General features: G+C 44.8%; 1 protein-coding gene across 3 annotated transcripts in view; it reads right to left on the bottom strand.

Annotated features, from left to right (window-relative positions):
• kremen1 (kringle containing transmembrane protein 1) overlaps positions 1–12,421 on the bottom strand; it is a 119,979-nt gene that overhangs the window by 41,361 nt on the left and 66,197 nt on the right. For all 3 annotated transcript variants that reach the window (XM_079515459.1, XM_079515457.1, XM_079515458.1), the window contains exon 2: positions 8,838–9,000. In XM_079515459.1, the coding sequence (XP_079371585.1) occupies positions 8,838–9,000 (163 nt within the window). The remainder of the gene's footprint in view (positions 1–8,837; positions 9,001–12,421) is intronic.

Genomic DNA, 12,421 nt, shown 5'->3' with positions numbered 1-12,421 from the left:
GCTTGCTTTTCAAGGGATCTTAGCTTACACAATGAAGAAGAAAGTAGAACCCTCCTCTGCCTTGTAGTACAGAGTGAGTGTGGAGGAATGCTGATTGGACGTAATTTTGAGAGGCCTGTTTTACTATGGGGTTTTGGGGGGTATAGTTGGTGGATTAGGATCTGTCAAATGTAGCCCAGAGACATGGTGCTTGTATCAACTGTTACTAACAAGGTCCCTCGTGTTGACACATGCACAGTCAAATCCTTGGTGTTAATCTATCCATTTGTAACGCCATAGAGTGTACAAAATGTGTTAAATTGAAGCTGCAATCCGGAACGCATGTTAAGGAATAAAACATTTCAACATATCTGTATGGTAGACTGTTAATACCATATAAGTCAGCCTTCCATCAAGGAATTCCACCCTGACGTCTGGTTGACAAGCAGTACTGCCTGAGGCTGAAGTGCAATACAGTATACTCTCCAAGTGGGTATTCCGTCTCAGAAGATCGGTACAAGTTTGGTCTGACAGGCGGTAGAACCAGGTTCAAATCCCAGGTAGAACATCAAACGATTGTAGCTTTAACACAGTGGATTGTACAGTATGACATTCTCCCCATAGAGCTATACTGTGACTAAATCTGAGACGAAAACAACCACGAAAGTCTAATTTTACCGTTTTCCTCGCAACAACAAAGCTGCTGCTCTCCCAAATCTGGCTGTGACAGGCCGTCTGCCCCACACGGAATACTATCACCTCATTAATTGCAAACTAGATTCAACATACTCAACCCTGCACACATTCTAAATATGCACCCGAAATATTGTACTGAGCAAATGGACTGTTACCACCTTCAATAATAATGATAATAATAGTCTTTATTGTCTCCACATCATATATTTTCTTTGTCATGGACACTTGTACAAAACATTAATAATTCTACTCGAGTTGGAAGCATTAAGACCCATTTTAACCCTCAATGGCTTCCTTTCTGAAGAATAACGTCATTGTAAAAAGATTCACGCGTTTAGATATTCTATTTACAATGAGATGAGGACGGGAGCTGGTGCCACTTGGACCCGGACGTAACGTAGCACTACAAAATGACGTCGGACTTAAATACTGAATGCTGCATTCAGGTGGCCAATGCTGCATTCAAGTGGCCAATTCTGCACTCAGGTGGCCTGTGTTGCGTCCATAATCCATATGGCCCATGCTGCATTCAGGTGGCCTGTGCTGCGTCTATATGGCCCATGCTGCATTCAAGTGGCCTGTGCTGTGTCTATATGGCCCATGCTGCATTCAGGTGGCCTGTGCTGTGTCTATATGGCCCATGCTGCATTCAAGTGGCCTGTGCTGCGTCTAGATGGCCCATGCTGCATTCAGGTGGCCTGTGCTGTGTCTATATGGCCCATGCTGCATTCAGGTGGCCTGTGCTGTGTCTATATGGCCCATGCTGCATTCAGGTGGCCTGTGCTGTGTCTATATGGCCCATGCTGCATTCAAGTGGCCTGTGCTGCGTCTAGATGGCCCATGCTGCATTCAGGTGGCCTGTGCTGTGTCTATATGGCCCATGCTGCATTCAGGTGGCCTGTGCTGTGTCTATATGGCCCATGCTGCATTCAGGTGGCCTGTGCTGTGTCTATATGGCCCATGCTGCATTCAGGTGGCCTGTGCTGTGTCTATATGGCCCATGCTGCATTCAGGTGGCCTGTGCTGTGTCTATATGGCCCATGCTGCATTCAGGTGGCCTATCTGCTGCATTCAGGTGGCCTGTGCTACATCCAGTTGGAACATGTAGATGTTGATGGCCGTGTGATGGCACGCCACAATCTCAAATTTACACCTGACATCATGGGGATTCAATTACAATATAGGCAAGGAACATAACTCACTGTGACACTGCCATTATCCCATCCGTTTGAGGGGAATGGCATTCACAGCTACAGTAAAGTGGACACTCATAAATTCCTTCCTGGCAGCGAACACACACACCTGCATACAAATAGCCAGGAAATGACCACTCACACAAACCATCACACAATTCACACTCTCATACTAATGGAGCAGACAGCAGAGGGGAGTCTAGTCTCTGTGTGCGGGAGAGTTTATTAAGAAGCTCTTGTGCACCGTGTGAACAAAAATATCAATCTACCTTTCTGCGATGTCTTTGGTACAGTCCTTAACTCCCTGAGAAAGATCAGAGGAGCCTATCAAAGAAAATCTTAGAATCTTAGAAGTGTCACACAATCCCCGCCGGGATTAATATATTTATTTATCGCGCATTGCCAAGGTTTTCCCCCTTTCCACCCTTATTTTTGAAGAGCAAAATATCCATAGCCGGATGTTAAGATGACGTAATGGTGTGGGTGGTGTCTTGACCGGTTGTTGTTCTCTCGCTGGGTCACAGTGCTGGCTGTCGGCCGTTGAAAAACCTTGTTTTCACCAGAAACGACATTCATGGTGTCGATTTGGAGATAAAGGCCATTAAAAGCAGCACATAGAATGCACGTAGATGCACGCGCAACTTAAGATGGCGCGGTCCAGTGTCACACTCGACACTAGCATGATAACGGGACTCGGCTGTCGACTCGATCGGATCAAAACATGGATTAAATAATATAAAGACCCTTATCATGTAATTTACGGGATCGGCAGGCGGCCAGACTAAAGCTTTATTTACGTTATTACGGGAACGGCAGGGAACGTTAAGCACAAAGTGATTATATCCGATAACGTCACAAGAGCAGGGTTAATTCAACCCTGAGAGTGTATGATTATGGTACATATTTATTGAATAATAATGACTCTTGTTTAGCCTTAGCCTACAAGCTAGCATAGGAGTGGACTCCTTTTTGGGCAGGATTAATGTGAGGTTTCCCTCAGCCAAATTTCTTCTCCGTTTTCACTGGGCTATTTTATTGAGAGCCATAAAGATGAAAAGTGGGGACTATTAGGTCTCTCTCTCTCTCTGTCTCTAGTATCACAGAGCTCTTTCAACTTAATCGGTTTGGGGAAAACCCTACAATGAGATGAGAACAGAGGGGTTTATGAGACCCACTTCCTTCAATCCTGATATCCCATCGCCCCCACTGCACCTGCTTCACTGTCTGAGCTGTGCGCGCACACAGACACGCGCGTACAGACACGCACACGCACACGCACACGCACACGCACACACACACACACACACACACACACACACACACACACACACACACACACACACACACACACACACACACACACACACACACACGCCTCTCTAATCCCTGTACATCCGCTCCCCGTTCGGAGACGTGTGTTCAAGTAACGACATGCGATGTTTCTTAGCCTCATGTTATCCACCTGTGCCTCAGCCCTCGCTTCATAAAACCCCCCTTGGCGCTGGGATCAGACAGCCCCCCCCCCCCCCTCTCCACCACATTTCATCACATTTCCTTCTCCCATATCCTTCTCTATAACCACTTGAACCCCAGTGGCCCAATTCTGGTTGCAAACTTTGAGACTAACTAACATTGTTGTTGATTTTTTCGGGGAAGAGATTCTGTGTAAAAGTGAAGGGGCCAAGGATAGACCCCTGGGGGATCCCGGTCAATGAAATATTTAAGAGGTTTACGTGGTTAAAGATCCACTTCCACCTCCAAGTTTTTTTTTTAATAGTGGTTAATTTTTTTATTCACAATGTTTCGATCCTGACCATCCGCCCGAGTTTGTGTAGGTTTCTATATAGGCTAAAAAGATTTTCAATCTGAAACCATGGTTCTCAGCAGGAAACCGATGGATTGTGCAGTGCAGGTCTATCTTGGGGTCTTGTTCACGAGTGAGAGAATGCCTCGGGATCCCCCAGGAGGAAGTTGCTAATGTAGCTGTGGAGAGGGAAGTCTGGAAATCTCTGCTGGAACTGTTGCCCCCGTGACCCGACTCCTGATAAGCGGTTGAAGATGGACAGAGATTTTCAACCACACCATGGGACATCATGTGTGGACTGGACAGGGACTTTAAAGCTCAATATCACATGCTTAAAATAGCTGATCTATATGCTCACAACGTGCCGCAATTGCGACGCGTTGTGTGGGCTTATCGATTGGCTATTTAACCGGGCTTAACCCCCTTCACGATCTCGGTCATACCACGCATTGAAAGGTTGCAGTTCTTCTGTAGTGCCAAAAGAGAGATGGAGGCAGACAGACATGGCCAGGCGAAGAGAGAGTTGTTAGTGCTAGAGGTAAGTGGGATAGTTGGGGGGGTCAATGGAAACAGAATTTGACTAGCCACAGGCCACAGATGTAAATAAGGAGTTTTGAAATCCAAATTTTGTTGTGGTGTCTAAATCCCTTTCCCATATGGTTCTCCGTCTGTGGTGGGAGCACTCTCCCTCTTAGGGCACATGAGTGCAAGTGTGAGTGCACGCACGCACACACACACACACACACACACACACACACACACACACACACACACACACACACACACACACACACACACACACACACACACACACACACACACACACACACAGTACACACATTGTACACACACTACACAATATGTACATGTGTGCACATGTGCGGATTGTGCGCATGCACAATGTATATGCATATGTGTACATTTGTGTGCACGCATGTGAATGATCGTACACCCACAAAACATAAATATGTACTGTACACACGCTGAGCCCTGTGCATACAGTACAAGCAGTACAAGGCTAACCCAGCATAGATCAAATATTTATGCATGTTCCACGGCTGTGGGACGTGTGCACGTCATATAGGGGAATGCTGGAGACGAACGTTTCATCATTGTTGCCGATAACAAAGAACATATTAATGTCCTTTCATGACCTCTGTGCTTTCGTGCTATACTAAACTGCTGTGCCTCTCAAGCATTTTCATGTTAAGGAACCCAAGAATTTATGGGCCACGGACCCCCATTTGAAAATGTTTTGTGCCAGCTGCCAGGGACCCCCATAAGAGAAGATTTGTGTTAAAAGAAATTCTAAATTACTCAAAACATTCCAATACTTTCATTATTATTATTATTATTATTTTCTGAAATCTTTAATAACCAATGTATACAGTAAAATAAAAAAGTGATTAAAATGATTGTGATGCTGTATCAACACATTTTGCTGGGGAGTCGGGACCCCCTGGAACCCCCATCCCAACCCTAGGGGTAAACCCAGACCCCACTTTGAGCATCACTGATTTACAGTACTTTCTATTGGCCTGTAACTGTGTGTTAACTGCTGTTCAGCCTCTGGCGATCTTAATCCTGTGATCATGTGAAGTGGCAATAAAGATGAGAATGATTCTGAATCTGATTCAATGGTGCAGACCTACTGTACAGTTAGACCTGTGAGCATGTTCCCACACCGCTCAGCTAAAGCCTTTTATTTTATTTTATTTTATTTAGAGTAATTTTAGTCAGAAACGTGTATTACCAACTTTTGAGAAGTATACGCGCACGCACGCGCGCACGCAACACACACACACACACACACACACACACACACACACACACACACACACACACACACACACACACACACACACACACACACACACACACACACACACACACACACACACACACACACACACACACACACACACACACACACACACACACACAAAATGAAAACAGGAGATATCACTTTCTCAAACCCCCCTACATTCTCCACCTATTCCTGGGGGGAAATGGAATCCGGAAAACAGCCACGTAACAAAGGCTTGTGTGAACGACTCATAAAGGCCATCTCTTATCTATTGAGAATCAGTCTCCTCACTGCACAGTAACACAGTAACATCCTCAGTGTTCATTTAACTCTGAGAGCAGGGTTCAATTATTAGTTTTTAAACACGTTAACAGCTTAAACCATGTAGTTCTTTGTATGACAAATAGTAAAAATAGCAGCTCTATACTAGCTCACAATGTGTCCCATCGCGCTGCGTTGTTGTGAGCTTGGAGGAATTCCTATCCTTGCATTTTTTTTAAATGACCACATTCGGTCAAAATAGGGACGCCAGGGTTAATGGGATTAACACATTTTTACTTATTAAATTGTTTAATTGTGATTAAAAACACAAACATAAACATCAAACACATCCGACAGCGACAGTCATTTCCCTAAAGGAATGCATATTGTCTCTGTCGGGTGGAAACCTACAGTATATGATCAACACTGACCTACGGTTCTCTGAAATACTTCAAATATTGATATATCAGAATATAATAGAATACTGTAGGCTACATACTGTACAGAACCCCAAGAGGGGTTCCCGTCCAGAAGGGTTAGAACACCAAAAGGGGTTCCCGGCTCCCGCCCAGAATGGGTTAATAACCAGAGCAGAAGCAGGGATAAAACATATCAGCATGAAGGATAAGAAATGAATGACCAGAGAGGGGGATATCAAACACAGAGGCATGGATTCCCTCTATATCCCCTATCCCAACAAATCAAACCCTTTCTGAAAATGTACAAAGGTACACTTTCAGACACATTTGTACACACAGAGTTACGAATTGTTAAATGATCACCGGGGGATTTCACTGTGCATCGCTGATGAGTGACTCTTTAGACAGTCTGAGAGAAGTCTGTCTGGGGGACTGAAATAGAGCTTCAATCCTGACCGGAGTCCATACTGACTGAAACCCTTCTGTCAAGACGTAACAAAGCTATGGTCTGTTAGTGTGTAGACAGTATGGGGGGGGGAATATTTCTCACTGTATCACACAATTGCCAAAATATGTCAAATCTAAACAATGAAGATGTCCATTTTTGCTCTACTTGTCGAATATAATAAGCTTCTAATGTGTGGCGAAAGCCTTCCTCAATCCGCTGTATATATCCCTACGCATAAATCTTCAGAATGCACGTCCGGGGCCAAGTTTAAACAAATCCGTCCATTGCCACTTCAAAGCATTGTTGCTTTATGAGTTTACGACCATGACTTAGAGAAAACGTTTCAGAGGCTTTTGGGGGGAAGAGATGTACGGTTTTTCTCATGGCTCGGCTATCTGGGCCAAGCCACTGTTCTGGAAGTCTCCGCTGAAATTTGTCTTGACTCGCGAAGGAGTGCGGCTCAATACAAATACACAAGTTGGACAGTCATGCATGCAAACGTTGACAGTCCTACATGGGGCATGACTGACGGATGGATTGGGGCTTTCTGGAGACCCAAAGCCACCGCGCCATGTCCCTCTGACGTTCCTGGGATGAGGGATGGAGATTTGCTTTTACAAACATTTGCTTGTAGTTGTAGCATGCCATGGCTGCGTCCTTGTGTTGACAGGACTACACGTTCTGCTGGGATATTCACTGATAAAAGATATTCAGAAGTGTAAAGTAATGTCTGATCTTTGGAACCTTCGGGGCAACACACAGAGACCTCTGTGTGTAGGCCAGCATTTCCTACCCTGAGGTCCGGGTTAAGATCCGGAACGGTTCACTAACCTGTGTTAGAGATGGCACGGAACGGTTCATTAACCTGTGTTAGAGATGGCACGGAACGGTTCACTAACCTGTGTTAGAGATGGCACGGAACGGTTCACTGAGAACCTTATGAACCTGTGTTAGAGATGGCACGGAACGGTTCACTAACCTGTGTTAGAGATGGCACGGAACGGTTCACTGAGAACCTTATGAACCTGTGTTAGAGATGGCACGGAACGGTTCACTAGAACCTTATCAGCCTGTGTTAGAGATGGCACGGAACGGTTCACTAGAACCTTATCAACCTGTGTTAGAGATGGCACGGAACGGTTCACTAGAACCTCATGAACCTGTGTTAGAGATGGCACGGAACGGTTCACTAACCTGTGTTAGAGATGGCACGGAACGGTTCACTAGAACCTTATGAACCTGTGTTAGAGATGGCACGGAACGGTTCACTAGAACCTTATGAACCTGTGTTAGAGATGGCACGGAACGGTTCACTAGAACCTTATGAACCTGTGTTAGAGATGGCACGGAACGGTTCACTAACCTGTGTTAGAGATGGCACGGAACGGTTCACTGAGAACCTTATGAACCTGTGTTAGAGATGGCACGGAACGGTTCACTCGGTTCTTGTAGTCGAAAACAGCCACAAGCAGTGTTGCAAGGTCTGCTTATTATAAGCGACGTCAGGCTTGTAAATATTGGTAGTTGCGGGTTGTGGTTTTTTGGGCTTGTTCCTAAAATGTAGTTGCTTATTTGGGCTTACATCCAAATTGTTTTATTATTGTTTAAACCGCTGGTTCTAAAACATTTTCATGTCAAGGATGCACAAATGAATGTGTATTTGTCCACGGACCCCCATCTGAAACTATATCATTTGTACCAGATTTGGGTTGTTAAAATGTTTCAGAAATATGCCACATTTTGCAAAAAAATAAATCTTCCTCTAGATGTTTTTGAAAGTAGCAGATCTACAAGCTCACAAGTTGTGAGCTTGTAGATCTGCCACATAGTCAAAGTATGTAGGTTTGAAGTGCTCATGGGGGCTATAGTCCCTTGTTTTATTTTCATAGAACTGGTAGCTTAACCCATTCAGAACGGGAACCCCTTTTGGTGTTTTAAGCATTATGTTATACTTTAGGTATTGTATAACATAAAATAGCAGCTCTACAAGCTCATAGCGCTACGAGCTTGTAGATCTGCTATTTAGCGTTTTTAAGTCAAATCTTTGCTTCTGGGGAGGTCCCTGGAACAACATATTGTCAGATGAGGGTCGGCAGCCAAATACATATATTCCTGGGGGTCCTTGACATGAAAATGTTTGAGAACCACTGACATAGAAACATGGGGTTTTCTGAAAACTGTCAGGATTTAGAAGACATTTGTAGAACCGTCCTCAGGTTTCCCTCCTCACCTGCAGTAGTTGTGGCTCCCCAGGCCACCCTCTCCATTGGGGTACTTCAGGGTGTTGTACGGGTGCTGGAAGGTCTCGTTCCAAAAGAGGCAGGGCTTCCCCCCCTGTAGGCTGGTCTGGTTCTGGATGCCCCTGTAGTCCTCGCCATTAGCAGTGTAGCACTCTGCGGGCCAGAGAAAGAGATAGAGAGAGAGAGTGTTAAGTTTGTCTGTTGTGCATGTGTCCACTGGGGTCATCAATATGTCCGTAGCAAAGACTTGGCCTTGTCCATGGAACATTTTTAGATCTTCTGTTTTACACACCATTATAATTTTCTTATTTTGATCATAAGACCCAATTACTGAATGTCAAGTCTCTCTTTGCTATGACACTAGCACATTAGGAGTCCAATTAGTACAAGTGGTTCTCAAATTTTTTATTAGCAAGGAGTCGGACCCTCATAACTCTGAGAGTATACAAATGGAACCAAATGGTCCATTTGGTTCCATTTGAGAAAGAAAGAGAGAGAGAGAGAGAGAGAGAGAGAGAGAGAAAGAGAGAGAGAGAGAGAAAGAGAGAGAGAGAGAGAGAGAGAGAGAGAGAGAGAGAGAGAGAGTGTTAAGAGCTGTTAAGAGCTGTTAAGAGTGTTAAGAGCTGTGGTGTCCACCACAAGCCAACATGATGATGACCCCTGTGTGTGACACCTAATAAAGGTCAATTGTGACAGCGATTGATTCTCAAATGTTTTCATTTAAGGGTCCATTTGAGACAGTCCCTGGTGGTCCCTGGACCCGACGTTAAGAGACAGTGTATGGAGTAAAGGATCAGAATAAGTGATTCTAAGCAGGCATGTTAAAGGCAGACATCTATATACAATTGTTTGAGAATCTAAGGTTGAGTCAATGGTCTTGGATGTTTTTTTTTATATATATATTTTGTTAATGCATTTGGAATGATAATAGACGATAAGCCTCTGGAATATAACTTGTAGTTTCTGCCCAGTCTCAATTCGTACCATTGGCCCGACCGAGCGTGTCAAAGTGAGATCAATCACGACTTGGTATTGTTTCAATTAATGTCAACCCGAGTTTCACAAGAGCTTAGAAGGAGAAAAAAAGAGACCTGCAGATATACAGCTAAAGCAAACATGGTTTGAATTTCCAGGAAATATATGACAACCATATGGTGGAGGGGGAGAACAAATGGAGAGAGGGGGGAGAGGGAGAGAGAGAGAGAGAGAGAGAGAGAGAGAGAGAGAGGGGGGGGGGGGGGGGGGAGAGGGAGAGAGAGAGAGAGAGAGAGAGAGACAGAGAGAGAGAGAGAGAGAGAGAGAGAGAGACAGACAGACAGAGACAGAGAGAGAGCATGGTCCCCAAAGCAAAACAATGGTCGGAATGAGTCTTTTCTTCTCTGAAACAGAGAAGTCATATAAACAATGGCGAGTGAGCCATCATAGCTCATCACACTCAGCCTCAGGCGACCTCCTGTCAAGAGAGTTTTAAAGCCGATTTGTACTTTGTCGTACGGCGGTGGTGTGCCCCAAACATAGCCGATCTACAAGCCCACAACACGACGCACCAGTGCTGTGTTGTGGACTTACATACAACGTACATCGGCTATGTCTGGCGCACGATGCCGTTGCATGAGGAAGCATAACAAATTAGGCTTTAGCCGCAAAGTCTGAATTCCTGCTTTGATTAAAATTGGGATATTCATTCAGCGCTTTGATAAATTATTATAGTTATAGTTATATTGCAGGAACTCATAAATGCCATTAAATTGTTAACTGCCTCAATGTAGCCAGGGCATTAGGAATGACTTAATCCACACAAAAAACATCTGACACTAACAACATATGTCTTTATTTTTTATATTTTTTATTGTCGCTTAAAAGACACACGCACAAAAATCCAGACATGTCACAACAAGGGCAACGGCTGCGACAATGCGATAACATGCAAATTCTAGATGCTTTAGAATGGATTTGCATTTAGCTTCAGAGGTGTTAGCCTGGCTGCGGTAATGCAAGAGAACACATGCGACGGTATTAAACAGCCTGCTATCGTTTCCTGTCAATCAAACAGACTTCCACATTTCGTCGATGTCGGGTGGAAACCTTTCATGTCCAAAACTGAAAAGATTTTCAGGAAATGGAAAAGATCCTATCTGGTCCAACAGATACAACGTTGTTACTATTTAGTCACAAGCTCTTAATACTTTTCATTGATTAAATATGTATAAAACCCACAGACAGATTTAAACCACTTTCACAATTGATTTCCAAAGATAGCACAAATTAGCTGACAAGTCACTCAGCTTCTAGATCTGCTAATTTTGCTACTTTTGTGTGACACTGTAGCTTGTCAAATTAGGGCATTAGGGCAAGAAAAACGAAACAAAAACAATAAAAAGTTGAAATAAGGAGATAGGAGGTTTCCGCCCGGCACTGTGTTTTGGCCGGGCTCCAGGGAGGCTCTCGTTGCTATGTACATGGTGAGCCAATTGACCGGTCCCTTTCATCATCTATGTACATGGTGAGCCAATTGACCGGTCCCTTTCATCATCTATGTACATGGTGAGCCAATTGACCGGTCCCTTTCATCATCGCCACGCCGTCTCAGTTGAGCATGAGCTCATGCCTCGCAATGTGACAGTCATTATGCCCCCATGGTGAGCCAGCTGTGGTGCAAAAGTCTCTTTCGGATTCCCCGCTTTGCAGTCCAAAAAGCCAAGCCTGAGTTAAACACTAGTTGCGTGTGTCTGTGTGTGGAAATATAGCCAATCTACAAGATCGCAAGGCGCCACGGTGCAACACCACTGTGAGCTTGTGGATCGGGTGTTTGTGGTGCGCGACACGATGAACAGCCAAGTATAAATTAGACCCAAGTTGTTCTGGCTTCCTCCCACCCACTCGCTCTTTATCACCTCCCTCCGCTGTCCTCTGCTTTTCCTCTTCCCTCCTCTTTTCTGCTGCTACACTCTGTGGTCTCTTCTTGGGTGTCTGTCCACTTACAGAGGGACAGGGGTAGGAAAGGAGCTAAGTACATTTACTCAAGTATAACTGTACTTAAGTACACTTTTGAGGTACTTTTACTTTACTTGAGCATTTCCATGCTTGCTTACCGCACTACATCTCAGAGGCGTGGTGGTGCAACCACTCGAAGGAACAGCAATGTCCGTCTTAACCTATGTACCTATATGTACCTATGCGACTATGTTTAGAGTACTTGTAGGGGCAAAAGTGGCGCTGTTGTGCCAGAAACAGAGAGAGAGATAGTGCTGCACTGTTGCCTGCTAATGAGAGAGAGAGAGAGAGAGAGAGAGAGAGGGGGGGAGGGGTAGAGGGGAGTTGCACCACTCAGTTAGTTCACACGGGTGTGATTTTTATTTACTCGCAACAATTACTTGGCACATTAACGTTAATCATACATTAACGGGCACGTTAATCATACATTAACGGGCACCGCCAGCTCAGCGTATGACAACTAGTACAGCTTGGGTGCGGCAAGTCATGCGGGAAGTACTGGGAGCTGATGGTAGGTGTGGCGCTCCACCTCAGCAATCCATCACCCAGGGTTCTAACGCATTGTTGCGGGACAGTTACC

This window comes from Electrona antarctica, assembly GCF_951216825.1.
Source record: "Electrona antarctica genome assembly, chromosome: 12".
Taxonomy (NCBI): domain Eukaryota; kingdom Metazoa; phylum Chordata; class Actinopteri; order Myctophiformes; family Myctophidae; genus Electrona; species Electrona antarctica.
The sequence above is the reverse complement of the archived record's forward strand: the minus strand, read 5'-3'. Positions and strand labels throughout refer to the sequence as shown.